The sequence below is a fragment of the Onychomys torridus genome, chromosome 20, assembly GCF_903995425.1.
Source record: "Onychomys torridus chromosome 20, mOncTor1.1, whole genome shotgun sequence".
Lineage (NCBI taxonomy): Eukaryota > Metazoa > Chordata > Mammalia > Rodentia > Cricetidae > Onychomys > Onychomys torridus.
In genome coordinates, this window is record NC_050462.1 from 47,244,037 (window position 1) to 47,271,599 (window position 27,563).

General features: G+C 45.2%; 1 protein-coding gene across 3 annotated transcripts; it reads right to left on the bottom strand.

Moving 5' to 3' along the window:
• Positions 1 to 32: 32 nt before the first annotated feature.
• Dgka (diacylglycerol kinase alpha) lies at positions 33 to 27,536 on the bottom strand. 3 transcript variants are annotated; one of them, XM_036169817.1, is made up of 24 exons: positions 27,469 to 27,536; positions 15,992 to 16,133; positions 15,587 to 15,660; positions 15,188 to 15,326; positions 14,880 to 14,957; positions 13,754 to 13,803; positions 13,253 to 13,327; positions 12,955 to 13,074; positions 12,731 to 12,845; positions 11,423 to 11,511; positions 11,167 to 11,286; positions 10,932 to 11,030; positions 10,498 to 10,566; positions 10,155 to 10,228; positions 9,910 to 9,981; positions 8,075 to 8,160; positions 7,890 to 7,979; positions 3,476 to 3,636; positions 3,148 to 3,212; positions 2,535 to 2,625; positions 1,014 to 1,212; positions 799 to 919; positions 554 to 614; positions 33 to 344 (listed from the first exon to the last, which is right to left on the bottom strand). In XM_036169817.1, exons 2-24 carry the CDS (start codon positions 16,053 to 16,055, stop codon positions 261 to 263), a joined length of 2,196 nt encoding a protein of 731 aa, XP_036025710.1. In that variant the 5' UTR covers positions 16,056 to 16,133; positions 27,469 to 27,536; the 3' UTR covers positions 33 to 260. The 3 variants fall into 3 exon arrangements, with proteins under 3 accessions (XP_036025710.1, XP_036025711.1, XP_036025709.1); XM_036169818.1 differs by lacking the exon at positions 27,469 to 27,536 and adding an exon at positions 26,527 to 26,558; XM_036169816.1 differs by lacking the exon at positions 27,469 to 27,536 and adding an exon at positions 16,586 to 16,856.
• Between the last annotated feature and the right edge of the window lie 27 nt (positions 27,537 to 27,563).

Sequence of the window (27,563 nt, forward strand, 5' to 3'; positions counted from 1 at the left end):
GATGAAGGTAATAAAAAGAGATGTGTCACTCATTTAGCAGATATCCCAGTGATGGAAAGAAGACGCTTTATTAGATGAGGCACTTTCAATGTTCTGTGATTTTGGTATGAATGTGTCTGTGGAAACAGGTGGTGCAGGGTAATAAATACTGTGAAGGTGAGAAACACCCTTCTGGGTTGACAGCGGCATGTGGCAGCAATGTACAGAGCATAGAGGGAATCTCCAGGAACAGGGAGGTGGGCGCAGGGCAGAGGGTATCCTCAACTCAAAAAGCCAAATAAATTGTAGGAGCTGGAGGCTGGGCCCATAAGCATAGGCATCTGGTTCTTATGGGTGATCTTGATCTGAAAGGGAAGGAAACATATTTGGAAGCTTGTCCTTGTGCCTTATGGCTGAGACATTAGGGTTCTGGGGTACTGAGGAGCCAGAGTTTGGGAAGAATGGTGCCCAGGGGACCAGGGCACCAGGAAGAAGTAAAGAACCTGCCAAATGGAGACTTAGGTTCCATGGAGCCCAAAAGGGTCCAGCTTCTGCAGGCATAGGCAATACTCACCGTACAGGGTGCCTGCATCCAGGGCTCCCCATCAACTTGCATGGGGAGGGTTTTTGTGGTCCTGTGGGAGGTCAACAAGGAAGATTGTTTGAGATTTTTCTTACCAACCAAAACATTAAAACTCTGGCTTTCTCAGGTTGGCTTTGAGACGTCTGTCTTAGAGGAAGAGCTAAGGAAGTGATTCCCTCTATTCCCATATCCACCACCTTCCTTTCCTCAGGAGCCCTGGCTGCAGTCCTCCTTACCGGAATGTGATCTCGGAGCATTTGGCCAGGCGATGTCCAGCATTCTTGAGCCTGGTATAGATCTGGCCCATCTCTATGACACCCTCTATTCCTACTACTTCCAACCGCTTGTCACTCATGTCTGGGGTTAAACGTAGAAAGAAGAGGTTCTCCTGTAAGACGTCACACCTTCCCCTCAGCTCCGACCACTTTAGCTCGGAGGACACTTGTCTCACCTGGCACACAGGTTTTCAGGATATCGGGGTCTGTAATGATTTTGGCCACGTTGCCTAATGCCTGGTTAATTGAACTGGTATCCCCATGAAGTCTCCGGGTATCACCCCAGAGGTTGGAGCCACCATGTGTGCTGGTGATATTCAGTACAGCAATGCCTTCCAGGGATACTTCACTGAGATCCAGCGGCTTCCCACAGATCTGAGGGGAGGGACAGAACTACAGCTAGAGAGGGCGTAGATTCTCACCTTCTAACACTGTCATGAAATGTGGTTGCTCCTGCCGGGATTAAGGTGTGCAATAGAAGGAGGAAAAAAGACCGAACATATATATACACACATATATACATATATATACATACATACATACATATATATATATATATATATATATACACACATATATGTACAATTGTTTTTTGAGATAGGTTTTTTTTTTCTTCTGCATAGCACTTGGCTGTTCTAGAACTCGCTCTGTAAAACAGGCTGGTCTGAAAATCAGAGATCCACCTGCCTCTGCCTCCTGAGTTCTGGGATTACAGGCGTGCGCCACCTAAGAAATGTATTTATTAGCCCAGCATGGTGGCCCATACCTTTAATCCCAGCACTTGGGAGGCAGAGGCAGATGGATCTCTGTGAGTTTGAGGCCAGCCTGGTCTACATATTGAACTCCAGGACAGCCAGATCTACATAAGAGAGACCCTGTATAAAAAAATAAAATAAAAAAATTATTTGTCTGTATGTGAGGGGATAGGGGCACATGTATGTGCACTTGTGTAGTAAAGAGGACAATCTGCAAGAGTTAGTTCTTGCCGGGCGGTGGTGGCACACTCCTTTAATCCCAGCACTTGGGAGGCAGAGCCAGGTGGATTTCTGTGAGTTCGAGGCTAGCCTGGGCTACCAAGTGAGTTCCAGGAAAGGTGCAAAGCTACACAGAGAAACCCTGTCTTGAAAAACCAAAAAAAAAAAAAAAAAAAGAGTTAGTTCTTTCCTTACACTATGTGTGTCATGGGGATTGTGCTCTGGTTATCAGTTGGTTACCTGTTGAACCATCTCACCAGCCCAGGGACTAGTATATCTTAAGGGCTTGGCAAGTCAGGGTTGGAGAGCTGGGTAATCAAAAAAGTATAGGTCCACACATGTATGACATTCCCAGGGGCTCCCGAGTAAGATGAAACTGGAGTACAAGAAAATGAAAAACTTGTAATCTCAGCACTTAGGGCTTTGAGGCTGGAGGACTGCTGCAAGTTCCAGACCAGCCTAGGCTACAATGTGATACCCTGTTGAAGCCGGGGTGGGGGTGTGTGGGGGGATGGGGGGGGGGGTGCAGGTGGTGCACGCCTTTAGTCCTAGCACTCGGGAGGCAAAGGCAGGCGGATCTCTCTGAGTTTGAGACCAGCCTGGTCTATAGAACGAGCTCCAGACAGGCTCCAAAGCTACAGAGAAACCCTGTCTCAGGGGAAAAAAAAAATGGAAAAAAAAAAGTTGAAAAGATGTGGGTTCAGTGGGTATTATCATACGCACCTCAACTGTCAAAAACTCTTCCAGCTTTTTACATGTTGAGAAGATGGATTCAGATGTGGCAAATTCCAAGTACCATAGCTTGTTTTTCATTCTGCATCAGCCCCAACAACAAAGCCCGGCAGAGAAGACAGTTACACAGTGACAAGGAAAGTGCCCACCTCCCAGCTCCATGGGGGACAGCGGCAGCTTTGGCTCGGGTGTTTCCTCGCGGGTGTTTCTGCCTGTATCTAATAGCTTTGGTGTCAAGTTTGGTCACCAAGCCTGTCTTTTTTTTTCTTCCTCCTTCGAGACAGGATTCTTCTGTGTGGGCCTAGCTGCCCAGGAACTCGGAGATCCTCCTGTCTCTGCCTCCCAAGGACTGAATTAAAGGCGTGCACCACCGCGCCTGGTACAGATCCAGTCTTGACACTGAGTGTCCATTTTGTCTCTTTTTTTAACATCTTATTCATTTGGTGTGTGCGCTCACTCATACATACAGATGTAAGCCGACAACCTGCAAGAGCTAGATCCCCCTTTCTACCATGTGGGTTCCAAGAATCAAACTCGGGTCATCGGGCGTGGGTGTAGATAACCACTGGGCCACCCTGTCCCCTCTTTTAATTTTTTTCCTCACCTGCTGTTGAACCTCTCAGGATATTTCTCTCGCATGAGGTGGAATTGGTGAGCAATTGAAGCATCCTGGAGAGTTACAAGCAAATCTTAGGACACCAGACTCCTCCCTGCTCAGAGGTCTAGCTCTGCTAAGTTCTCTTCCCTTTCCTCTCCCGCCCCACCCCTTCCCTCTTCTTTTTTCCTCCCCGTTCTGGAGTCGAGCATGTCACCAGTGCCTCCTGCAACCCATACCACTATGTACCTAACTCCCAATTTCCCTGCTTCTTCCTTTCTGATCTCCTCCAGCCTTGCCCACACTTCTCCCTTCTCCCCCACCCTACTCCACTGACCACACCAATGGAGAAGTAGTTATTGATGATTTGAGAGGGGACTGGATCACTCTTCTCTTTATTTCCTTGAGGAATCACTTCCAGTAACCATCGATCGAGATACACCACCTTACTTAGCTCTATGTCCTTGAGAATCTTCCCCAAATTCTCACCTTCGTAACCTAGGGGTGGAGAAGACATCTTTGCACGGGTCCCCAAACCGCAGAGAGCCTACTCTGAGCCCATCTGCACAGATTTCCAAGGACCCTCGCCCCCAGGCTTCTGCCAGTGAAAGGGTAAGAGGCCCACGCTCCATGAACCAAGGGTAAAATCAGCATCTTGTTATCTCTTCCTGTTATGGAAAATTACCATTCCCAGTGTGTGTGCATAGATAGACATTACTCCAAATACACCTTGAACAGTGAAAGACAGACCAGGAAAATGCTGGAAGAGATGAGTGACAGCAGGTTGTGGTGGCTCATGTCAATCCCAGCATGTGGCAAGCTAACAGAGGACCACTGACAATTTAAGACCATCCTAGGCTACATGGGAGTTCAAGGCCAGCCTCAAGACACAAAAACATAGCTATCCAGGATGGTCAGGGCTACACAGAAAACCCTGTCTCTAGCAAACAACAACAACAGCAGCAACAACAAACTCACAAAAATATGCCAACAAATAAATAAAAATAAATTTGTTATTTTTGCATTTGGGGACAGGGTTTCTCTGTGCAGCCTTAGCTGTCCTGGAACTTGCTCTGTAGACCAGGCTGGCCTTGAACTCAGAGATCCCACTGTCTCTGCCTCCCAGAGTGCTGGAATAAAGGTGTGCACCAGCACCGCCCGACAATAACTTAAAATTAGGTTAAATACACACAAGCTTAAAAGGAGAATGACGAAGATATGCCTTGGTAGTAGAACATGTGTCTGTCATGTGCAAGAACTACGTTCCATCCCCAGTACTGTAAAACAAAAAAACTACAAAAAACAACAATCAAAACTGGAAAAAAAAATCACCTGTAACAGATTACATTTTCCCAGCATTAAAGAAAAATGCTTAAAAAGCTTGGGACATAGCTCGGTAGTAGGGCTTGCCTAGCATTGTGTACCGCCCGAGGTTTAATCCAAAAACAAAACAAAAATCAAAGCCAAAACAAATTTACAGATCAGTGCACTGAAACCCATAACACAAAAGTAACACAGAAGAAGAAATGCCGGTAATATCCTATTAAAGATGTTCAATGTTACTATAGTCAGAAGAAATTTAAAACCATTAACTTCATGTTGCCTATCAGATTGAAGTAATGATTAATGGGCTTATTAATAAACTGGCACTCTCATTTGCTGTTAGCATAAGTAGATTACTCATGTTTTAGAAGGTAATTCGGCAATTTTTTAAACCAAAATGTTGTAGTGGACAAGGAGTGAACAGAATTGGGGAGGAGGCAGATTTTCAAAGAGGAAATTTTAAAAGTTCCAAATACTGATTAGCACTCGATAAATTTCTTATCACTGCAGAGCCAAAAACCACCAGAGGTGGGGCATGGTGGTGCATGTGTTTAATCTAAGCATTTAGGAGGTAGAGGCTGTTAGAGTTCGAGGCCAGCCTAGTCAACATATCAAGATCTAGGACAGCCAATACGACACAGTGGGACCTTCTTAAAATGAAACACAAAAACGACCCGCTCCTCACCCCAAAAGAGACCAGTAACTCGGTACTTCAGACTAGACAGACAAAGTTAAGGGTAAATCCTTTGGAGTAAATACAATCAGCTAATCCTTCCTGGCCCCAAACTAACACAAACTAAAAGGTAAATTTGTGGCATTACATTTAGTTAGGTATTTCATTTTTTATTATTACTCATCTTTATGTTATGTGTATAGGTGATTTGCCTGCATATATGTCTGCATACCACATGCGTGCCTAGTGCCTACTGAGGTCAGAAGAGGGCACTGGGTCACGTGGATCCACCATACTTTGTGGGCGCTGGGAATTGAACTTGTATTCACAGTCAGCATTTTTTTTTTTTTTTTTTTTTTTTTTTTAGTTTTTTGAGACAGGGTTTCTCTGTGTAGCTTTGGAGTCTCTCCTGGAACTCACTCTGTAGACCAGGCTGGCCTCAAACTCAGAGATTTGCCTGGCTCTGCCTCCCGAAGTGCTGGGATTAAAGGTGTGCGCCACCACCCGACAATAAGGGGGTAGAGAGATGGCTCAATGGTTAAGAATTCTGACTGTGGCTGGGCGGCGGTGGTGCACGCCTTTAATCCCAGCACTCGGGAGGCAGAGCCAGGCGGATCTCTGTGAGTTCGAGGCCAGCCTGGTCTACAAAATGAGTTCCAGGAGAGACTCAAAGACAGGCAGGAGCAGAAAACCTTTAGCTATTGTTAAGTTTTGTTTGTTTGTTTGTTTGTTTTTTAAAAGATTGTTTAGTACTCTTGCCAAAACCAGTATTTTATACTTAGCTCTCTATTTAACTGTTTTTTTTTCTTCTTCTTCTTCTTTTGTTTTGTTTTGTGACAATTTTTCTCTGTTTAACAGCCGTGGCTGTCCCTGAACTCGATCTGTAGACCAGGCTAGCCTCCAACTCACAAGGATCTGCCTGCTTCTGCCTCCTAAGTGCTGGGATTACAATTCTTCACTTAGCCCCTGAAATTTCTTTTTTGTTACAGGACCCTTCATAGAAGCCATCCCTTCATAGAAGCCATCCCTTCATAGCTTCTCTTTCCCAAAGATCAATATTTGAATCTTAACGCTCATATAGGGGAGCCAGGTGTGGTAGCCTTTCTGTGTAGTCCCAGTTCATTCCCAGACAGGAAAATGAGTCCAGAAGGTTGAGGCCTGTAAGCTGGACACAGTAAGACTCTGCCTCAGATAATAACAATTATCACAGTAAAGTAAAATATCAAAGAAACTCCCTTCCATGGTAAGAGAGATTTTGCACATGTGATCACATTAGGGATCTTGAATGAGTGATTAAGCTGGGTTATCTGGATGGCCCCCAAACAATCACAATCATGATTATCAGGGCAAGGAGGTAAGGGACACATGTGGTAGGGCAAGTCTGTGATCCTCGCACTCAGGCTGATGGAACAGAACTGCTTTAGGCCTGTCTGTGTTGCACATCGAGTTCCAGGTCAGCCTGGGCTATATGGTGAGGTCAAAAACCCAATGGGCCAGTGAGCTGGTTCAGCAGATAAAGGTGCTTGCTGCCAAGCCTGATGACCTGAGTTTAATCCTCAGGACTCACTTGGTTTTTCTCTGACTTCCATATGACCATTGTGGCACACTCAGGCCCACATACATGCATACACATACACAAATGATTTTTTTTAAATCGGGAGGGGGGGGGAAAGAGCCCCAAGGAGCTAAGACAATGTGACAGAGAATGGAAAGATAACAGTACTGGTTGGAACAGGGCCTGTTAGCCAAGGACGGTGGGCAGCCTCTAGAAACTGGCGAGGAATTCTCCCCAAGAGCCTCATATAGACTCTGCTGACCTCTTAGTTTTAGTGAAACCTAATTTGGTTTCTGTTTTGCACTTCTGAGCTCCACAGCTGATGGGTCCCAATTTCAGGTTGTTCAGGTCACTTTTGGAGGACTATCACAGCAGCAGCAAAAGGCTACTGCAGGTGTCTCTACTGACCCTGATGAGCCTTACTAAGGTGTTGGCCATGGTCTTGCTGTCCTTGTCTACCTTCTAGCACCTTCTCTTGGATGGTCATCTACAGCCAGATGACTCTCCAAAATGAATTTTCAGCCTTGACTTCTCTTCTAAATCCTTGACATTTCTCTTTTTCTTCCACTTAAAAAATATATATATATTGGGCCGGGTGGCAGCGACGGCGGTGCATGCCTTTAATCCCAGCACTCGGGAGGCAGAGCCAGGCGGATCTTTGTGAGTTCGAGGCCAGCCTGGTCTCCAAAGCGAGTTCCAGGAAAGGCGCAAAGCTAGACAGAGAAACCCTGTCTCAAACAAAACAAAACAAAAAACCCCAAACCAAAATATATATATTATATATACACATATATACATACATATATGTATATATAGATATATATTTCCTGTGTGTGCACTTGTGTGCATGCATGTGTACGTGTGTGTTCACAATGTCATGCGTCTTTGTGGCCACTCTACTTTGGGTCCCATCTGTGTAAGCCTCTTCCTCCCCTGCTCTGTCTTTATATCAGATCCTTAGGATGTTTTGCCGGCCTGTAAGACTGTGCACCATGTGCATGCAGTACCCACAGAGGACGCAGTCAGATCTTCTAGGACTGGAGTTGCAAAAGGTTGTGAGCTGACATGTGGGTGTTGGGAATTGTGCCCAGATCCTTTGGAAGAACAGTCAGTGCTTTTAACTGCTGAGCCATCTCTCCAGCCCTTGTCTTTCTTGTAAAGCTCCCCCATGCTCCAGGAGAACTCCTCTTGACCACTTACCTCTTCCCCATCTTAGGCAACGAGCCAGATCGTTTCCAGTGCCCAAGGGCAATATAGCGACCGGAGGCACAACAGGCAAGTTGGCTTTGTCTGAGGAGGCAGGTGAAGAGAAGGATGGAGGGAGCTGGCCCTGGAGCACCACTTCCCCCACCCTCTGCCCAGAGGGAGCCTGTCCCTGCACTGACCAATGGACTCTAGAATCCAGCCTACTGTGCCGTCTCCACCACACACCAATACCCGGAATTGAGGAACGTCTTTGAAAAATCTGAGCCTGAGGTAAAAGGGAAGAGAGAAAATGAAGAAGGATAACTGGAATTTACCCGGGTCCTAGACAGATAAGTCACATCTTGTCTCTCATTCCTATGACCCTGTTTCCTGTTGTGGAATATCACTTTAACTATGTAGAGGTGTGTTACATCTGTTTATGCTGCATTTGCTTAATTATGTAAAGATGTGTTGCTGTTTTACCTTGCCTGCCTAAGGCACCTGATTGGTCTAATAAAGAACTGAACGGGCCAGGAGGTGGTGGCGCACTCCTTTAATCCCAGGACTCGGGAGGCAGAGCCAGGCGGATCTCTGTGAGTTTGAGGCCAGCCTGGGCTACAGAATGAGTTCCAGAAAAGGTGCAAAGCTACACAGAGAAACCCTGTCTTGAAAAACAACAACAACAACAAAGAGCTGAACAGCCAAAAACTAGGCAGGAGAGGGATAGGTGGGGCTAGCCAGCAGAGAAAATAAGTAGGAGGGATCTAGGCTTGAACAAGAGAGAAGAGAGAAGAGAGAATGAGGGAGACGCCCAGGGCCAGCCATCCAGACACAGAGCAAGCAGTGACAGACATACAGAAGGAAAGAAAGACAAAGAGCCCCGAGGCAAAAGGTAGATGAAGAGAAACAGGTTAATTTAAGTTAGAAGAGCGAATGGGACAAGCTTAAGGCCAAGCACTCATAACTAATAACAAGTCTCTGTGTCGTGGTTTGGGAGCTGGTTGGTGGCCCAAAAGAAAGCCTGTTACAGTTCCCCTTTGTCCAAAGATTTGTTTAGGGCTGAGAGGCTGGCTCAGCTGGTAAAGCATTGGCTTTGCGAGCTCCAGGACCTGATTTTGATCCCCAGAACCAACAAAAAATGCCAGACATGGTGATGTGTGTTGTCATTACAGAGTTGCTGGGGAAGCGAGCCAGTGGACCTCTGGGCTCACTGGTCAACCAGGCCAGCCTAATTAGTGAGCTCGGAGATGACCTTCTTAAAGGTGACACCTGAAACCCAAACATCCTCCCCTACAACTCATCCTTCACACACACACACACACACACACACACACACACACACACACACGTGATAATAATAAATAAAAATGTAAAGAGCTGGGCAGATGCTTCAGATGGTAAAATGCCTTCTCAGCAAGCACAAAGACCTGAGTTTTGATTCCTAGAACCCATGTTTAAAAAAAAACAAAAACCGGGGTTGGGGATTTAGCTCAGTGGTAGAGCACTTGCCTGGCAAGCACAAGGCCCTGGGTTCGATCCTCAGCTCAAAAAAATACCAAAAAACAAAAACCAAGGGGTATCACTGGGAAAAAATTAAGGAAAAAAAAAAGATTTGAGATTTTAGTAAGAGTGGAGAAAGGACAATGGGGACAGTTCTCTTTATCCCTCCATGGTTAGAGAAAGTACTCTGTCTCCATCCCTTGAGAGTAAAACCAAGATAATCAGGAAATCAAGTAATGAGGTGCATAGTGACATTAAGGGAAAAAGCTTTTGGAAATCTGAGCTCCTGGGTCTCCTCTCCTAATAGACACACTTTCTTGCTCTCTTTCTCTCTCTCCATACACTACACACCACACACACCACACACATACACACACACACCACACATATCACACACTACACACACACACCACACTACACACATACTTCACACACACACACACACACATACTTCACACACACATAGACACACCACACCACACACATACACACACACCCTGTGATAGCGCCCCACCTCCTATACACCTATACTCACCCTTGCTCTGGACCGTCCTTCAGGTTGAACACCTGCCGAGGGTTTAGCATGTACTGGAACTTCCAAAGCACCCTGTGTGAAAGGAAGGCAATGTGGTGTGGATGACAGGAACGACACTCTGTACTCCATTTTCATGAACTCGGCCTGAATGTCCTGCCCCAGAGGATCCCTCCATGCACACTCCCTTCCCCCCTCCACATTGACTCTCCCTCTCCTTTTGGGAGAGACGGTGTATGTCTCCTCACCTCTGCCCCTGCTTCCCTCCACTCTTCAGATTGACGAAGACTAGAAGTGGGTGGGTGTTGGAAACAGGGTCAATCTGCAGGGAGGGAGAAAATAAAGAAACCAGGATTTTGTCAATGATAAAAGCGGATCCTTCAGAGCCATGGGACTGGCATTTCCCAAGATGCTTCCCCTCTCCTCCTGTTTCCTCTCCCCTCTCCTCCTGTTTCCTCTCCCCTCTCCTCCTCTACCAAAGTGGACCTTTTATTAGAGAGCAGGTATCCCTACTTTCTACTTCAATCCTCCCAAGAAGGCTCCAATCAAACGCTGGCATGACCTTTAGGCCCAAGACCCTCAGCCCTGTACCCGAAGAGCCTTAACGTTGCAGAGATTTGCATCATCTGTGGTCTTCTGTTTGCGTTCTTGTCCAGAAGCCTGGAACAATGAAGGGAACGAAAAGGTGGGTTATTCGGGTGTCGAATGAGCGGGTCTCACTCAAAACCCTAATGGTCCTGGCTCTCTGTTCTAAATGTCACTCTGGCTGAGTATGGTGGCTCACACCACACCACACCTCTAATCCCATCCCTTGACGGGGGTGCGGCAGGGAGGTAGGCCGAGCTGAGTGGGTTCAAGGCTAGCTTGGTCTATACAGCAAGTTCCAGGGTAACCAGGGTCACATAGTGAGAAAAAAATAACAAGACCACACATCAAACCAAAGGTAGTCTCTCTACTGTAGAGGTGTGTGCAGGGAAAGCAGGGATACGCTCCTGGCACTCCCCAGCTGCCGTTGAAGGTCTTACCAGGACCCTGGGGTAGATGGAAGATGGAGGCAGTATATGATCACGGAGCAGCCCACAGTCACACTCAGGACCCACAGCCTGCAGACATTCGTCATGGATCTGGGAACACAAAAGGAGAACAAATCACGCAGGAGTCTTTATCAGTTCTCAGCCTGACAGTCCAGACAGGAAAGAGAGCCCCTGGGAGCAAGAATATCTATGGGTTTCAGCCTGGAGGGATAGCCCCTGAACTGACCTCCAGGTGGCACCACACACAATGCAGTCCTGTCAGGCTGTGGTAGATGCGGATCTTTTTCTGGCAGCGGTCACAACGCCCAGAATCACAGCCTCCTCGAACCCACACATGTGACTGGACCTTGGGGGAGAAAGGCAGGCCCTTGTCTGGGAGGGTCTTGGGTAGGGGGGAGGGGATTAAGGGCAACAAAAAGGCCAGGGGCCAGGCCGGGATGGGGTTGGCAGTGTGGGGGTGAATCGGGCACGGGGTCACTCACACCAATGTCCTTCCGAGACTTGGCATAGGTGCTGACTTCACAAGGCAGGGCCTTCATGGCACAGTGGTCATGAACAGTGTACTTACAGACTGAGGAGAGGGAAGAAGGTCAGAGCCTTAACTGTGGCCTTTCTTGGGTGTGAGGAAGGATCACTTACTGAAACAAAACATGCAACCCTTGCTGCCAGGTTGTGGTAGAGAATTAAAGTTTGCAAGGGCAAGCCTGTCTCTCTCCTAAAAATGCACATGCCACCTCCTATCTGTCTCTGCATTGTCCCCATGCTAGGCTGGAACTGACATAGAGAGTCCAGGCCAGCCAAAACTACATAGTGAAACCTTGTCTCAATAAAATGATTGAATCTTGGGGCTGGAGAGGTGGCTCAGAGGTTAAGAGCACTGACTGCTCTTCCAGAGGTCCTGAGTTCAATTCCCAGCAACCGCATGGTGGCTCACAGCCATCTGTAATGAGATCTGGCACCCTCTGTATACATAATCAATAAATAAATCTTCGAAAAAAAATAATTGAGTCTTTGATGGACTGCAAAACAATAATGCCTCCCTTTAATGTGTTAATTATATTTATTTATGTGTGGGTATGCATGTGCCACAACATACATGTAGAGGTCAGAGGTCAACTCTCTAGTCAGCTCTCTCCTTCCATTATAGGATCCAGGGATTGAACTCAGGACATCAGGTTTGGCAATAGTGTCTTTACCTACTGGATGATCTCACCAACCCCTATTTGTTTGTTTTGAGACAGGCTGTACTTTAGGCTGACCTTAAGCTTCCTCTGTAGCTGAGGCTAGCCCCGAATTCCTGATCTTCCTCCCTACAGCTGAGGAATGCTAACTATTACTGCAATTTTTTTTAAAAAAGAATAAAGATTATTTTAAAAGAGGAAAAAGGCATATAGACTTGGGTTTGAATCTGAGCACAGCACACAAATAATAATAATTAATAATAAAAGTTACTTTGCAAGCTGGGCATTGGTGGCTCACGCCTTTAATCCCAGCACTCGGGAGGCAGAGGCAGGTGAACTCTGTGAGTTCGAAGCCAGCCTGGTCTACAGATTGAGTTGCAGGGCAGCCAAGGCTACACAGAGAAACCCTGTCTCAAAACAACCAACCAACCAACTAACTAACCAACTAACTAAATAAATAAATAAAAAGTTATGTTGCTTTTGCAGGGTCATATAGATCGAATGTCAGAACCTAAAATTCAAGTCATTGTTTCTCTGAGTTCATAACATCACGTCCCCACTAACTGCCGGGCTTCCCTTTTCCCATACTCCCGGGGCATCATCACTCACAGTTACAGCTCAGGCCCTGTTTGCCAAGGCCAATGTTCAGCTCGCACAGGTTGCAGTAGACTGGTCTGGAGAATCTCTTGGGTCTCCACATGTGTTCCCCATTGTCTCTCATAGTCTAGGGGGTCACAGAGGAGGCCCATCTCTTAGACGGCTAATCTCTGGTTCTCTGGTGAGTATAACCCAAGACAGCTCTTGCCCCATCCTTGCAAATCTTTTCTACTCACCATGTCCACCCCTAGGAGCACAAGCAGCGGCACGGTGGTGATCCCGGCCTGGACCCACTCAGCTAGGGAGACGGAGCCGTTGCCATCATAATCAATTTCCTTCATCATCTCCTGAAGAATCTGAAAGGGAAGCAGGAGAAGCCTTTTGCTGAGTGGCCCCCAGACACCTCTCCACTGTTTCTTAGGGCCCCCAGCACCCTCATTCTAGCAGAGGGAACTAGGTGCCCATCAGAGATGGGATGAGGCAGATGGAGGACCCTGGGGGAAGAGCGTGTGACAAAGGGACCAAGTGCCTTACCGGTTCCAGCTCAGACACGTCCCAGTCTAGATACTCGGCCACTCGAATCATCTGAAGGATGATTTTTTCTACTTCCTGGGGCAAAGAGGGTAAAAGCCAGAGCTAGCAACTTCCTAACACCACCACTCAGATCTCTAGAAACCGGGGGCTCCTGGATTCCACTTCCAAATTCACCTCTTGCTCTCTGACAAGTAAATAATAAATATTTGAATGCTTCACATCGTCAGCCTTCTCTTTTAGAGTTCAAGCTCTTGGGAACTACTTTCATACTCAGTCCTAGCACACTAAGAATCTAGACACCTCTTTTGTTGTTGTTGCTGGGGAGAGGGTAGTGTTGGGGGTGAATCTAAGGCCGTGCATATGCTAAGCAATCACGCACTGTGCCACTGAGCTGCACCCCCAACCTTTTCTCTGCTTCTGGAGACCCTGGGAAAGTCCAGGTGTAAGAGCACAGGCAGATGGACAGATTCTCTTACCCAGCACATGGGTCCCGCAACTCACCGAGCTGTCCAGGATCCCGTTTCTGTCCCTGTCATACAGCTTGAAGGTGACTGTGAAGTTTTGGAGGAACCCAGTCAGTTTATGAGAGAGAGCTAAAGAATTCACTCCAGGGCCAGGCACAGAAGGGCCTGTAATCCCGGCACTTGGAAGGTACAGGCAGGCAGATCTCTATGAGTTCAAGGCCACCCTGGTCTACATAGTGAGTTCCAGGCCAGCCTGGGATACATAGTGAGACCCTGTCTCCAAAAAAACCAAAAAAACATTAAACACAACAAAACCCAAACTAAAACAAAAGCCCCTGAGTATTCAGAAAACAGGAGAAATAAAGAGATATGGAAAGAGCTTGAAGTTAAAAATAGGACTGAGGGGCTGCTTTTCCAGAGGTCCTGAGTTCAATTCCCGGCAACCACAGGGTGGCTCACAACCGTCTGTAATGAGATCTGGTGCCCTCTTCTGGCCTGCAGGCAGAACACTGTATACATAATAAATAAATAATTTTTTTTTTTAAAAAAGGATGGTACTGATAGCTGGGAAATGGTGGCTCACACCTTTAATCCCAGCACTCAGGAGGCAGAGCCAGGAGGATCTCTCTGAATTTGAGGCCAGCCTGGGCTACCAAGCGAGTTCCAGGAAAGGCGCAAAGCTACACAGAGAAACCCTGTCTCGAAAAACCAAAAAAAAAAAAAAAAAGGACAGCTGGACAGCTGGAGGCCCAGGGTGTAACCTGCCATTCCAGGACTCAGGAGGCTGAGGCAGGAGGGTAGGGAGTTTTAGACCAGGATGGATTATACATTGGGAGACCCTGTCACATACAAATAAAACAAGAGAAAAAGAGTAATGCATGCCAGCCTTGGTAAATAGAACAGAGACAGCACATTCTTCTATGCACCATGAACATCCGAGACCACCTACATGGGTATGTAAGACGTGGGAACTGGAGTAGTGGGGGAGGGGGAGTGTAAGCATGTATAGGCAGTCCAGGAGAACAGAGGAAATAGGCCTGTTCTCTGGTGCGCCCTTGTCAGCCTTTGGAAACCCCAAAGGAATGAGGAAAGGGGCTCTGGGGAAGACTCCCCTTCCCCCTCTACCTTTCACCCTCTTTTCCTGCTCAGAAGGGCAAACTCACATTCTAGCTTGTCTTCTGGCCGGCCACCCTCCAGGAGGGAGAAGTAGCAGGAGACATCACTGAGACAGACCATATTGGCTACAAAACAAAAACATGGCAGATGCAAGGTCAGGGCCCCCTCTACGCTGGGTCTTTTCCCTGTGCTCATCTCGGGGCTCCCCTTTACCTTCCTTTTCACTAGCTCCTAGCTCTTGCTCTCTCGACCTGCCCTCAATGAGTGACTGCTTCAACTCCCATCCCCAAATTCAAACTGCTTTAATAACCTTCCTTTCCAGAGGCCCAGCCCAGCCCTGTCTGCATCATCATACCCTCAGTCTTTGTCGCCTCTAAGCATTGATCACTACTAGTGTGAAATGACCAGAACAGAGACCAGCAGAGATGATAGGGAATTTCATCCACTTCCAGATAGATCTTCAGGAACTGCTCAAATCCCATGTATCCAATGGCCTGTGATAAGAGTGAGTATTACTCTGGGGAGTCTGCAGGACAGAGCAGCTGAGGGCTAAGGAATGGGGAGTCTTGGAGGCAGACATCAAATGCAGTGCTGCGAGGCACTGGGAACAAATAGGGTTACCAGGATCTCTGGTCTTGTTCTAAGGCAATGGCTGCAGAAACCAATCAACAAGGGGGTATTTAGAGGTGGGGAAGGAGGAAGTGGACCCACAACAGTTCCGGCAAGTTGGGGGATCTCAGTGGACGTCACTCACATCTCCTTGGCGGTATCTGCTCATCTCGCCGTCCTCAAAGAGCTTCAGAACATCGCTGACCTTTTTGGTAGAGTCTGGGCGAGAAGAGAGTAAGATATAAGAGCAGAGCTTGGTTCTCCTGGCCTTCCACCACAGTCCACTTGGACATCTACAGGGGAAACAAAAGTGTGAAAGAGAGAAGAAATTGCAAGAAGGGAAGAACGTTTCAGCTCCTCCGCAGGAATGCCCTTGTTTTCTCCTTTGAGGCCTGGAGCAGGCAGTCAGGTAGAGGGTATGTGGGTGGAGAGCTGAGGCATCGGGCATGGGCTGTGTGAGAAGGGGCATCAGCTCCAGGTGGCTGGACACTGGGGTGGAGTCTGCTGAGAAGGAAGCCTCCAGAACTGAAGGGCCAGGACAAAGACTCACATTCCATGTATTTTTGCAGCTGGGCAAAGTCTTCCGGGCTGATGAGGCCCTTCTCTTTGGCCATCCTTCTTTTCTTCTGAAGGAGCAGCACAAAGAGGGCCCGGTAATACAGCTTCTGGGGTTTCTTTTTCAGGGGGTAAGCCTGGGGAAAAGAACGGAGCTCTCATGGAGACCGGCTAGCTGTCTGAAGAGACCGCTTCCTTTCCCTGTGCCCGGCTCCAGCTCTCCCCGACAAGGCCTGTTCTCTGTCTTCCTTTCTCTGACTCATCCCTGACATTTTCTTTCATTTCTGTCTTCTGGCCACTATCAACACACACACACACACACACACACACACACACACACACACACACACACACACACACACACACACACACACACACACACACACACACACACACACACACACACACACACACACACACAGACACACACACACACCACACACACACACAGACACACACACACACACACACACACCACACACCACACACACACACACCCAGTGCGCCTGGCCTTTTTCAGTCCACACCCCCACCCACTTCTGGCACAGTGGCCTCTGCCCATCTCCCCCCACCCTCCCAGGGTTCTCACCTCAGCAAGCCTCACATGGCAGCACCCCATCTTGCTCTCCCTCCAGCCACATACGCGGCGCCCCCCCCACCGCAACGACCTCTAGCGCTTCTGACGCGAGACTCAGAACTAGCAGAACTAGCGGTGGCTGGCATCCCACCTAGCCCTAGTTCACGACCCATGGGCCCCACTGGGGACTGGAGGAGGCTGGAGAGGAAGGCTCCGGTTTCCTGGGTGCCCGACGGTGGAGCTGCAGGCTCGGCTCTGACGCCAGATCTTCCACCCTGCAGGGTTTCCAGCGTCTACAGGACCCCACCGTTTTGGTACCGGACCCAGGATACAAGCAGGGACGATCACGTGGTCCTGCCTAATTCCTGCTTAAGGACCTGAGTAGTAGAGGGTGACATTTCTTGACGATTTTATTTTGTTCCTGTGCTAGGGTCTCGCTACTAGGAGCCCTGGCTGACCTAGAACTGGTTGTGTAGCCTAGACTGCATCAAACTGGTTCAGCAATAGGCCTGCCCGAGCCACTGGCCCTGATAAGCTACTAACTATATCCAGGGTCTCCGAGGCAAACGTTCTACAATTGAGCTACACCCGCCTTAATTGTTTAATAACAGCAACAACAGTAATTATATATATTTACAGAAATAAATAGTACAGGGATGTTGAGGGGTCAGAGCTCCTCAAATCTAACTGGATTCCACTCTTAGCTGTGATGGGCCTGTGGCTTGGAATAATTACACTTACGAAACACAGAGAATGGTACCTATGGTTCACAGTTGGGAAGTGAAATAAAATAACATATTAAAAATAGCTCAAATAATGGCTGGCATAAAGGAAGCCTACAAGAAATGTCAACTATTACTGTATTAACACAGTTAAAATTTCAAATGAAAAATTTTTAAAAGAAATAACACAAAAAGAATTAAAAGTTTAAAAAAAAAAACATTAAAAAAACCAGTGTGGTGTCTCACCACCTGTAATCCAAGAACTCAGGAAGATGAGGCAGGATCATCATGAGTTCAAGGTACTACTGGGCTACATGGAGAGAAACCTCTCACCCTTCCTTCTCTCTGGGGGAAAAAAGTTTTGGTGGCCCACAACTGTAATCCCAGCATTGAAAAGGTGCAGCAGGCAGAAAGGTAAGGATTTCAAGGCCATTTCATGGTTACTTTACACGTTCAAGATCAATGTAGGATACACTAAGATCCCGTCTCAAACAAAACAACAGACTATAAATAACAAACAACAACAAAAGTTTAAAAACCCAGTATCAGACAGGTGTAGTGGGGATGCTTGTAATCTCCGAAGCACCCGGGAGGTAGAAGCAGGAGGATGGTGAGTTTGAAGACAGCTTGGGCTGTGTAGTGAGACCTTATTTCAAAAATTACAACTGAGCTTCAAATGGTGGCGTATACCTTTAATTAAAGCATTCTAGAAGCAGAGGCAGGAGGATCTCTGTAAGTTCAAGGCCAGCCTGGTCTATAGTGAATTCCTGGACAGCCAGAGCTTTTTGAGACCATCTCAAAACAAATAAACAAACAACAAAAAGCTACTTGCTGCACTTTGGGAGAACCCGATTTGATTCCCAGTGCACATACAACCTTTGGCCTACAATAGCCTATTAATTCCACCTTTAAGAAACTTGATGTCCCTTTTCTGGCCTCTGGAGTCATTGCACATACATCAAATATATACACATAAATTAAAAAATATATATCCATAAATCTTGGTGACCTATGCCTTTAATCCTAGCAGGGGCAGGGGCAGGTGGCTCTCTGAATATGAGAACAAACTGCTCCACTATTGAGCTCCAGGATATATACCTTTAGCCAGAGCTACATAGTGAGTCATGTGGCAGCATGTAAATTAATAGAAATGGGTTTAAGTTATAAGAGCTAGTTAGAGCCAGATGGTGGTGGCACACATCTTTAATCCCAGCACTTGAGAGGCAGAGGCAGGAGGATTTCTGTGAGTTTCAGGCAAGCCTGGTCTACAGAATGAGTTCCAGGACAGCCAGGACTACACAGAGAAACTCTGTCTCGAAAAATTTAAAAAAAAAGAAAAGAAAAAAAAAGAACTAGTTAGAAACTTGCCTAAGATATTGGCTGAGCTTTTATAATTAATAATATATCTCCGTGTCATTATTGGGGAGCCAACAGTCCTGACAAAAAAGTACAATTACAAATTGTACCCAACATGGGGCACATATTTCCATATAAGACCTGAGAAAGCTTTAAAAAAAAAAAAAAGGTGCCGGGCTGTGGTGGCACACGCCTGTAGTCCCAGCACTCGGGAGGCAGAGGCAGATGGATCTCTGTGAGTTCGAGGCCAGCCTGGTCTACAGGCACCAAAGCTACAGAGAAACCCTGTCTCGAAAAACAAACAAACAAACAAACAAAAAAAAAAAAGTTTTAAACACACAAAAATGGAGCCAAACATGGCTGCATAATCCTGCGGTCTCTCATGTGGGCCAAAGCAGAATGCGTCTCTTGGCTACTGCCTGTGGGCTTTAGCTGCCAGTGCCATGAACTAAGCTGCACAGCTGTTTAAGATTTTGCTCAATTGTACAACCACTATGGAAATCAGCATGGTGGTTTCTCAGGAAATTGGGAATCAATTTACCTCAAGACCCAGCCATACCACTCTTGGGTATATACCCAAGGAATGCTCAATCATACCATAAGGACACATGCTCAACTATGTTCATAGCAGCATTATTTGTAATAGCCAGAACCTGGAAACAACTTAGATGCCCATCAACAGAAGGATGGATTAAGAAAATATGGTACATATACACAATGGAGTACTACTCAGCAGAGAAAAACAATGACATCATCAGGTTTGCAGGCAAATGGATGGATCTAGAAAAAATCATCCTGAGTGAGGTAACCCAGACTCAGGAGGACAAACATGGTATGTACTCACTCATAGGGGAGGCTAAAATCTTTTTAGAGTATGGATTAGCCTATAGAAAAATGTCTGCCGTAAATCAAACAGTGAAGAAGATGAATAGGAATGTCACTTACACAACTTAAATAAAACAGCTCTCTGAACAGAGAAGATAGGTTTCTTCTGTATCCCAGAATCTAATCAATATTTATATGTATAATTCAGCTATTATTTGGTTTAAAAGGGCTTATTGGGAAATGTTATCATTTTTACTATTTTCTACAGAGAAAATATTTTCCAGTTTCAAGTAACCCTGGGCTCTTGAATTATAACCTGTTTTTATGTTCAAGCTACGTGTGTTTTATTTCTCCTGCAGTTGTACATAAAATGTTTTTACATTTTAAAAAAAGGACAAATACTATAGAATTGTATTACATGAAATATGTAGAATATACAAATCCATAGAGACAGGAAGATTAGATGTTATCTCAAGATGGAGAAGAAAGGAATAGAGAGCAGTGATTTCCTAAGTATGGAGTTTCTGTTTGTGTGATGGAAAAGCCCCACAAATGGACAGGAGTATCAGGACATAATATCATGAATGTAATAAATAAACACAATTAATGTAATTAATGAATATTATAGATGTAGTTATTGAATGAATGCTGCGAATGTAATCAGTGAGTACCACAAATGCAATTAATATCATGAGAGTAATTAATATCGTGGATGTAAATTCATGCCACTGAATTGTGAACTTAAAAATGGTTACAATTGCAAATATTATTTTCATTTAAAAAAATAAAGTGGGAGCTGGAGAGATGGCTCAGAGGTTAAGAGCACCGGCTGTTTTTCCAGAGGTCCTGAGTTCAATAGTTCAATTCCCAGCAACCACATGGTGGCTCCCAACCATCTGTAATGAGATCTGGTGCCCTCTTCTGGCCTGCAGTCATACATGCTGCATACATACATACATAATTAATTAATAGATAATAAATAAATAATAAATTATAAATAAATAGCAAATCTTTAAAAAATAAAGTGGAATGTAATCACCATACATTATATGTGTGTATGAAATTGAAGACAGCGATGTTCTAAAATAGGAAGTGGTGATGGTGTCATGGGCCTATGAAGATGCTGGACTAACGTCTATCAAATTGTGCAAACAGGCAAATTGTATACTATGTGAATTATCTGTCAATAAAGTTTTTTTTTTTGTTTTTGTTTTTGTTTTTTTTTTTTTTTTTTTTTGTATGTGGAGCTGAGGATCGAACTCAGGGCCTTAAGCTTGCTAGGCAAGCGCTCTACCACTGAGCTAAATCCCCAACCCCTAAAGATTTTATAAAATGTAAAAAAAAAAAAAAAGATTTTGCTCATGCAGACAGAAAAGGTTACAGATACACAGTAAAAGCAGGTTCAAATGGAAAAAAGCCTCTAAACAGTTTACAAAGTGTTTAAAAATGTGCATAGGCTTAAAAAGGAAAAGAAAATGGGTATAGACAGTCATATAAAAAAAGTTTATGGGCTGGAGAGATGGCTCAGAGGTTAAGAGCACTGACTGCTCTTCCAAAGGTCCTGAGTTCAATTCCCAGCAACCACATGGTGGCTCACAACCATCTGTAATGAGATCTGGCGCCCTCTTCTGGCCTGCAGCCATGTATGCAAGCAGAAAATTGTATACACAATAAATAAATGAATCTTTAAAAAAAATGTTTATAAATAATAAGACAAAGTCTTTAAAGAGAAAATAAAATAACATGAAAAGAATAAGCCATGTAGAGATGGTCTGTACACAGAGAGTCTAGAACCTGTATGATGTTGAACTGACTAAATTTGTTATTGCTGATGAGCAAACAACAGCTCCTGAGAGACGTTGGATTATAAAAAACTACTAAATTAAACTAAGCTATATATTTAAAAAAAAGTCTTAACTTCAAAATAGAAGCCAAAAAATACATATGTTAGGAAAGAGGTTATGCTTTTGTTTACACAGGAAACGAAAGGCTGTGGGTTCGTTCAAGGTTGATAGGGATCAGAACTGATTGGGGGGGGGAGAGCCCCTGAAAATCCTGGCTACAGACATAAAGAAATCCAAAATAACTACAAGACAGGCAACATATTTTACCTGCTCAGTCATAAAACAAAAAAATCATCTTTGGCTGGCTTGTGCACACTGCACAGTCCATACTTGTGTTAATGCAGATACGTATGTTACCTTTGAAAGTTTATGTGTTTTCAGAGCAAGGGGACCAGACACCAATGAAAACGGGTGACCCAGGTGGTCCAGCCTCACAGGCCTCTCCAGCCAGACTTCAGATAAGCCCTACATTTTCCCATCACACTGAGACTAGACAACAGCTAGCTCTCCTAGGATTTGAACATTACCCCACTCAGAGTCCCCTAAAAAATGCCAGTGCCCCCAGATAACAGGAAGCAGTCTAGAGAATACAATGCCACATTCCCAAGAAGATGGGGTTGGTGGGTTTTTTGGTCATTCAGTGGATTATAGATATTTGTCATTATTTAGGGGGGGTTGGGTACAAGTTGTTATTGGCTATGGTCAGAAAAAAAAAAGAACAGAGGAGATTAGATTCAAAGATCTCTTTCTGAAGAGAAAAAATGGGAATATAGTTTAGAAAGGATGGAATAAAAGGATAGATTGTTGAGTCTACTTTTGAACAAACACTTGTCTCAAATATTTTACATTGGCATGGAATTTTGTATACTGATATTATTTTTTGCTATTCTCTCTCTCTCTCTTTCTCTCTCTCTCTCTCTCTCTCTCTCTCTCTCTATATATATATATATATATATATATATATTTCTACTCTTATTTAAGGTATTTTGTATATTGATATAAATTTAAAATTATTTTGTTAGAACATATTGTATATACATTTCTACTTTTATTTACACAGCTCATTTAACAATGTAATGTGACTTTCTAGTCCTTGAAATTTATCATTACTAACTATTTAGGATAATAAATTCAGGTTAGTAGTTAGTCACTTATAACAATCAAACTTGTAGTCATGTTAGTTATATTTTCAAGGTCAAACAGATATATTTTAGATAGACAGGTGGTCTTCAAACACTTCAGAAATCTACAGAATATGGCATTTAAAATGTTTTAATAGTTGTAAGGCTTTTCATGACAATGAGACACATCTGTTTTTTGTATCACCATTTTACTTAAAAAAGGGATGATGTGCATTGAAGGAACTCCACATGGAGTTTGCTTTCTTTGTGGCAAAAACTAGCCACTGGACAAAGAAGCTGCCTTTGCCTCAACTGCTGACAGAATGCTGTCCAAATTAAACAAGCAGGACACAAAAGTAAGTGACTGCCCACCTTTGTCAAAACAAGGTAGGTCAGTCCTTCAAAATTCCTGCTTCATAGAAAGGTCTGTCAGACATTCTAGGCCTGCAGGTCAAAAATGGATGACCCAATGTTACAAAGGAACCTTGGATGACTATCCAAGCAGCCAGCTGTTTCTGTCATTTCTATAGTTTTGGAAATTGCTTGCTCTGCACTTCCTGTTCACTCAGGCAATATTACATCCTTCAGGAGTCTTTGATGGAGTTGAAGACCAGACAGTTATAGTTGCCATTTTCCTTAGTTATGATGGGAGGTAAATTAGGTATAGAACTTTGGACTCATCAACATAGAATAAATAATGGAGTATTTTCTCCAAATATGTCAAATACAAATGGACTGGACATTGTAAATGTAATTCTTACCTGATAATTATTACTATTATTTTTTTGGTTTTCCCAGACAGGGTTTCTCTGTGAAGTTTTGGTGCCTGTCCCAGATCTCACTCTGTAGACTAGGCTGGCCTCAAACTGATAATTATTCTTATTGTTTATATTTCTTTTTTTAAATATGTGTTCCAGATTATTGTTTATATTTCTATTATGTTAAAGTTAAAACCTTTCCTTTTTATTTAGACAAAAAAAAGGAGAAATGTTGTGGGATATTCCTTTACACTGTATAAAGATAAGTCACTGTGATTGGTTTAATAAAATGTTAACAGCCAATAGCTAGGCAGGATTTTCAGGGCAGAGCGACTGCTGGGAAGAAGAAGGTGACAGCCAGGTAGAGAGCGAGCAAGACACGCAGGAGGACAAGTAAAAGCCACGTCATACAGCAGCGTGTAAATTAATAGAAATGGGTTTATTTAATTTATAAGAGCTAGTTAGAAACAAGCCTAAGCTATCAGCTGAGCTTTCATAATCAATAATAAGTCTCCATGTCATTATTGGGGAGTTGACAGTCCCTACAAAAGAGTCCAATTATGCTCTGTCTCAAAACATAAAAACTAACACCCTGAAAAGCCAAGAGGGGCTGTTAAGAAGGTCCAGGAGCTAAAGGAGCTTGCTGAACAAGCCTGGGGACCTGAGCTGCCTTCCCTTAACCCAAACAAAGGCAAGGGAAGAATGGAAAACTCCACAAAGTTGTGTTCTGACCTGCACACTTAGGCCACATTGGCACACACACACACACACACACGTACACTCACACTAAAAACTTTATTAAAAAAAGAAGAAGAAGAAAAGGAAGAGGAAGAGAGGAGAAGGAAGATACAGCTGTAGCTCAAGGCAGTCACAGGCTGGAACAGCCCAAGACAACTGATAAGCAGAGGACACAGGAAGGCCTCTGCCCTTACTCTGTTCAGCTCTCCCTGCCACATACTGCTTTCTCACTCCATTGCACGCCAAGTTTCTACCTGACTATCACCATGACACCCACAGTCCTGCCTGATTAGGACACTCCTCCCTATTCCTAACGGAGCCGTCTCACCTAAAACACCAGCTTGTCCTCGAAGCTGGATATTCCATCCAGTCTTGTTTTTGTTTTTGAGATAGGGTCTCACTAGCCCATGTTGGCCTGAAAGTCATGCAAACCTCCTGCCTCAGCCTCTTTATTATTTATTTTTATTCTATCGCAGGTGCGGCTCCCCTTCAAATCACATGTAGAAAATTTTAACCCCTTCTTTGAGTGTTCATATTCTACCAAAATGTTGGTTTCACAAAAGCGGGAACTTCTCAGTCTTCTTTCCTACTCTACCTTCAGTACCTAGAACAGGACTCAGCGTGGACTCAGTCTTTCAATACTGGTTGTACAAATGGTTGTGTAAACCTGAGTAGTCATTTTTTGGGGACTATTAATCCAAGTTTGGATAAAGGGAATGCCACCGAGTGTCCACTTGGCAGTCGGGGGAAGTATGAGATAATTTGGAGGGTAGATATTAGGTACTAAATACATAGCTATCAAATGTGTGACTGATGCTAAAAGGCACTCATTGTGGTATTCCATCAAACACTCTGGCCTTGCTGGAGGTGTAGCTCAGTTGGTAGAGTACCGGCTTAGCATGCACAAATTCAATGCCCAAAACCACATAACATGATGACACATGCCTGGAGTCCAAGCATTTGGGAAGTGGGTGAAGACAGAAAGGCTTTGACTCCAAAACACTCTGACCTCTACCCACAGAGAACGTGGGCCTGGGTACGAGAGGCAGTTGGGGCTACAAGAACAGCCCAGCCATTTCCTTACTGATGGCATCAGATCTCCTCCGAAACCTTTGCCCCATGACATACGCAGCACAACATCCATATTCCAAGGTCTCTCTGAGGACACTTGAAAAGGGTCTGTTAGGACAGTGACACCCGAGGAAAGGACTTTGCCTTACTGGCTCTCACCGATGGCTGTAATAATCCACCCTCGGCTGCCAACAGAGCTAATGGATATATGAGTCTTAGGATCAATAGAGCCTGAATAGCTTAATTAGCATCTCTGATTACTGCTGAGGATGGACTATGGGAGATGGAATCTGAGGGAGAAGAAACAGGGGACACTGAGAAGGAGAGAGGCCAAGACACTTCTTTCCAATCCCTTCCTTGGCTCCCCAGGTCTTACACCTGGAGAAGAAATAATGGCAACCGAGAATGTTTTTCCTTTTATTGTTTGTGTTTGAGCCAGGGTCTCACTATACAGCTCTTGTCACAGCCTCCTAAGTGCTGGGATTACAGGCATCTGCCACCACACCCTGCTCAAGAATGAACTTTTGAATTAGGTACAAGTTAGAATGCTAGCTCTGAGATGAGTCATTTTACTCACGGAACCAAGTTAAATTTTTTAAAGCTGGGATCGAACCCAAGGCCTTAAGATCTCAAGCATGTCGGGTAAGCCTTCTACTGAGCTGTACACACTATCTCAAATTCATCAGTAAAATAAAACGGCAGGGAGAGTGGAAGAGAGTGAAGAGGTACCTCATCAGCCACAGAGTGGTTTTCAATCACATTTATAGAAGGAAGTGTACATAGTGAACTGCATGATACAGAATAAGAATTCAATAAACATCACCCAATATTATATAAAGTAATGCACAGAAAATAATTTTATGTCTGGTTTGTTGTGGTGGTAAGGCACTTCCAGCCACTCAGGAGACTGAGACAGAAGTATGAAAGGCCTGCCTGGGCTACAGTAAGTTCAAGGCTAACATGGGCAATTTTGTTGAGACCTTGTCCTCCACTCCCCCAAAAAACAGGAGAAAAGAAAAGAAAAGAAACACATTTGGGTATTAGGAAAAATTACACTTTTAAGCCAAGAACTCACAAATTCTAGTGACTTCCACAAGTAGTGAAGCCCAGTCATGTTCCTTCCACACCCCAAAGTAAAAATACTTATGTCAAGTACAGACATGCAGTAGCATCAAGATCATGAATTTGCCTCGGAGCAATGAGGAGGCGGCCAGAAACTATAGAGTCAGGGACATCTGTGGGTTGGGACCTTGGACATGGGGGCTTCTGGGGATCTATTCAGTTGCCCTGACTTCTGTCACCCAGAGTATGAATGCTCCTGGACCTGAAGGGGGGCAAACTGCAAGATCCTGTGGCCTTAAAGACCCAGAACAAGTTCTTTCAAGCTCCAACCCGACCCTGAGGCTATAACCTGGGCTAGTCCAGACAAATGCAGGGCTGGAAGGGTGGGGTCCATGGCCCTACCCCCAGCTGTTTGTGACTCACCTGTCCCTTCCCTCCCCTGGTTTCCCGACTCACCTCTACCAACCTAGGGTGAGACCGGAAGAAATTGACTTGGAAGGAGGGAAAGAATCTTACAACATCCTGGGCTCAGAAAGATAGTAAGACTCAGGATTGCAGTCAAGACGTCTGTCTGTCCATAGTACATTCCACCAAGTGCTGGTGCCTCTCATTCTCTAGATCTGAGTTTAAACATCGAATACTAGAATTGCAGTCATCAAAAAGCTAAGGTTCCCACGACTGGCACCAACATGTAAAGTTTCCTTTTCGCTTCATCGCTCACTTCCAAGTTCACCATTATTCAAGAATTAGCTGTCTCTAGGACATTCAGGATGTCCCAGCAAGAAACCTCAGAGCACAAGGAACTCTCAGTTTTAGAGCCAGGCCTGATGAGCTGGACTTAACCATATCAGGGATGGTGCCCCCTTTTGCTCAGGGTTGGGAGTCCATTCTCTCTTCCCCATCCCTGCTACTAACTAGTCAGGGGGAATTTTTTTGTTGTTGAAGCATCAGAATTCATTAAATCGCCATCAACATCAGGGATAATTGTGTTGCCTGGATGAGGGGGTGGCACGTTATGATCCTGTGCGGAGGGTGTCGTAGCTATGAGTACAGGAGGAAGTTAACGATGTTGGCATGGCTGGGGCATGTGGGCTTGTATTTTCCGAGGGTGTAGAGATGACCAACAACATTTGCTTTTCTTCCTCGCTGATCAGGCTTAATTATCGAATTTAAAGCTGGAAAGGATTCCCAACCCAGTCTTTTCAGAAAAAAACTTCCCCGCGACAGGTGTGGGAAGGTTGGGAGGCCACAGAGGAACCCTCCTTCACCCGTGCGGCGCTGTGGGTTTCCAAAAGGGACCTTCGCTTCCGAGTCCCCAGGAGTTGAGCCTCCCCAGCTCTCCGAGGGATCAAGCGGGGTGGGGGTGTGGGGGGAAGGTCTCGGGGAAACGCAGCTTACCCGGGTCTTGCGCAGCCCTCCGGCAGCTCCCCGCGCCCCAGCGCAGAGGCTGCCAGCAGCCGGTTCCAGCTGTCAACGCTTCCTGCTCCGGACGC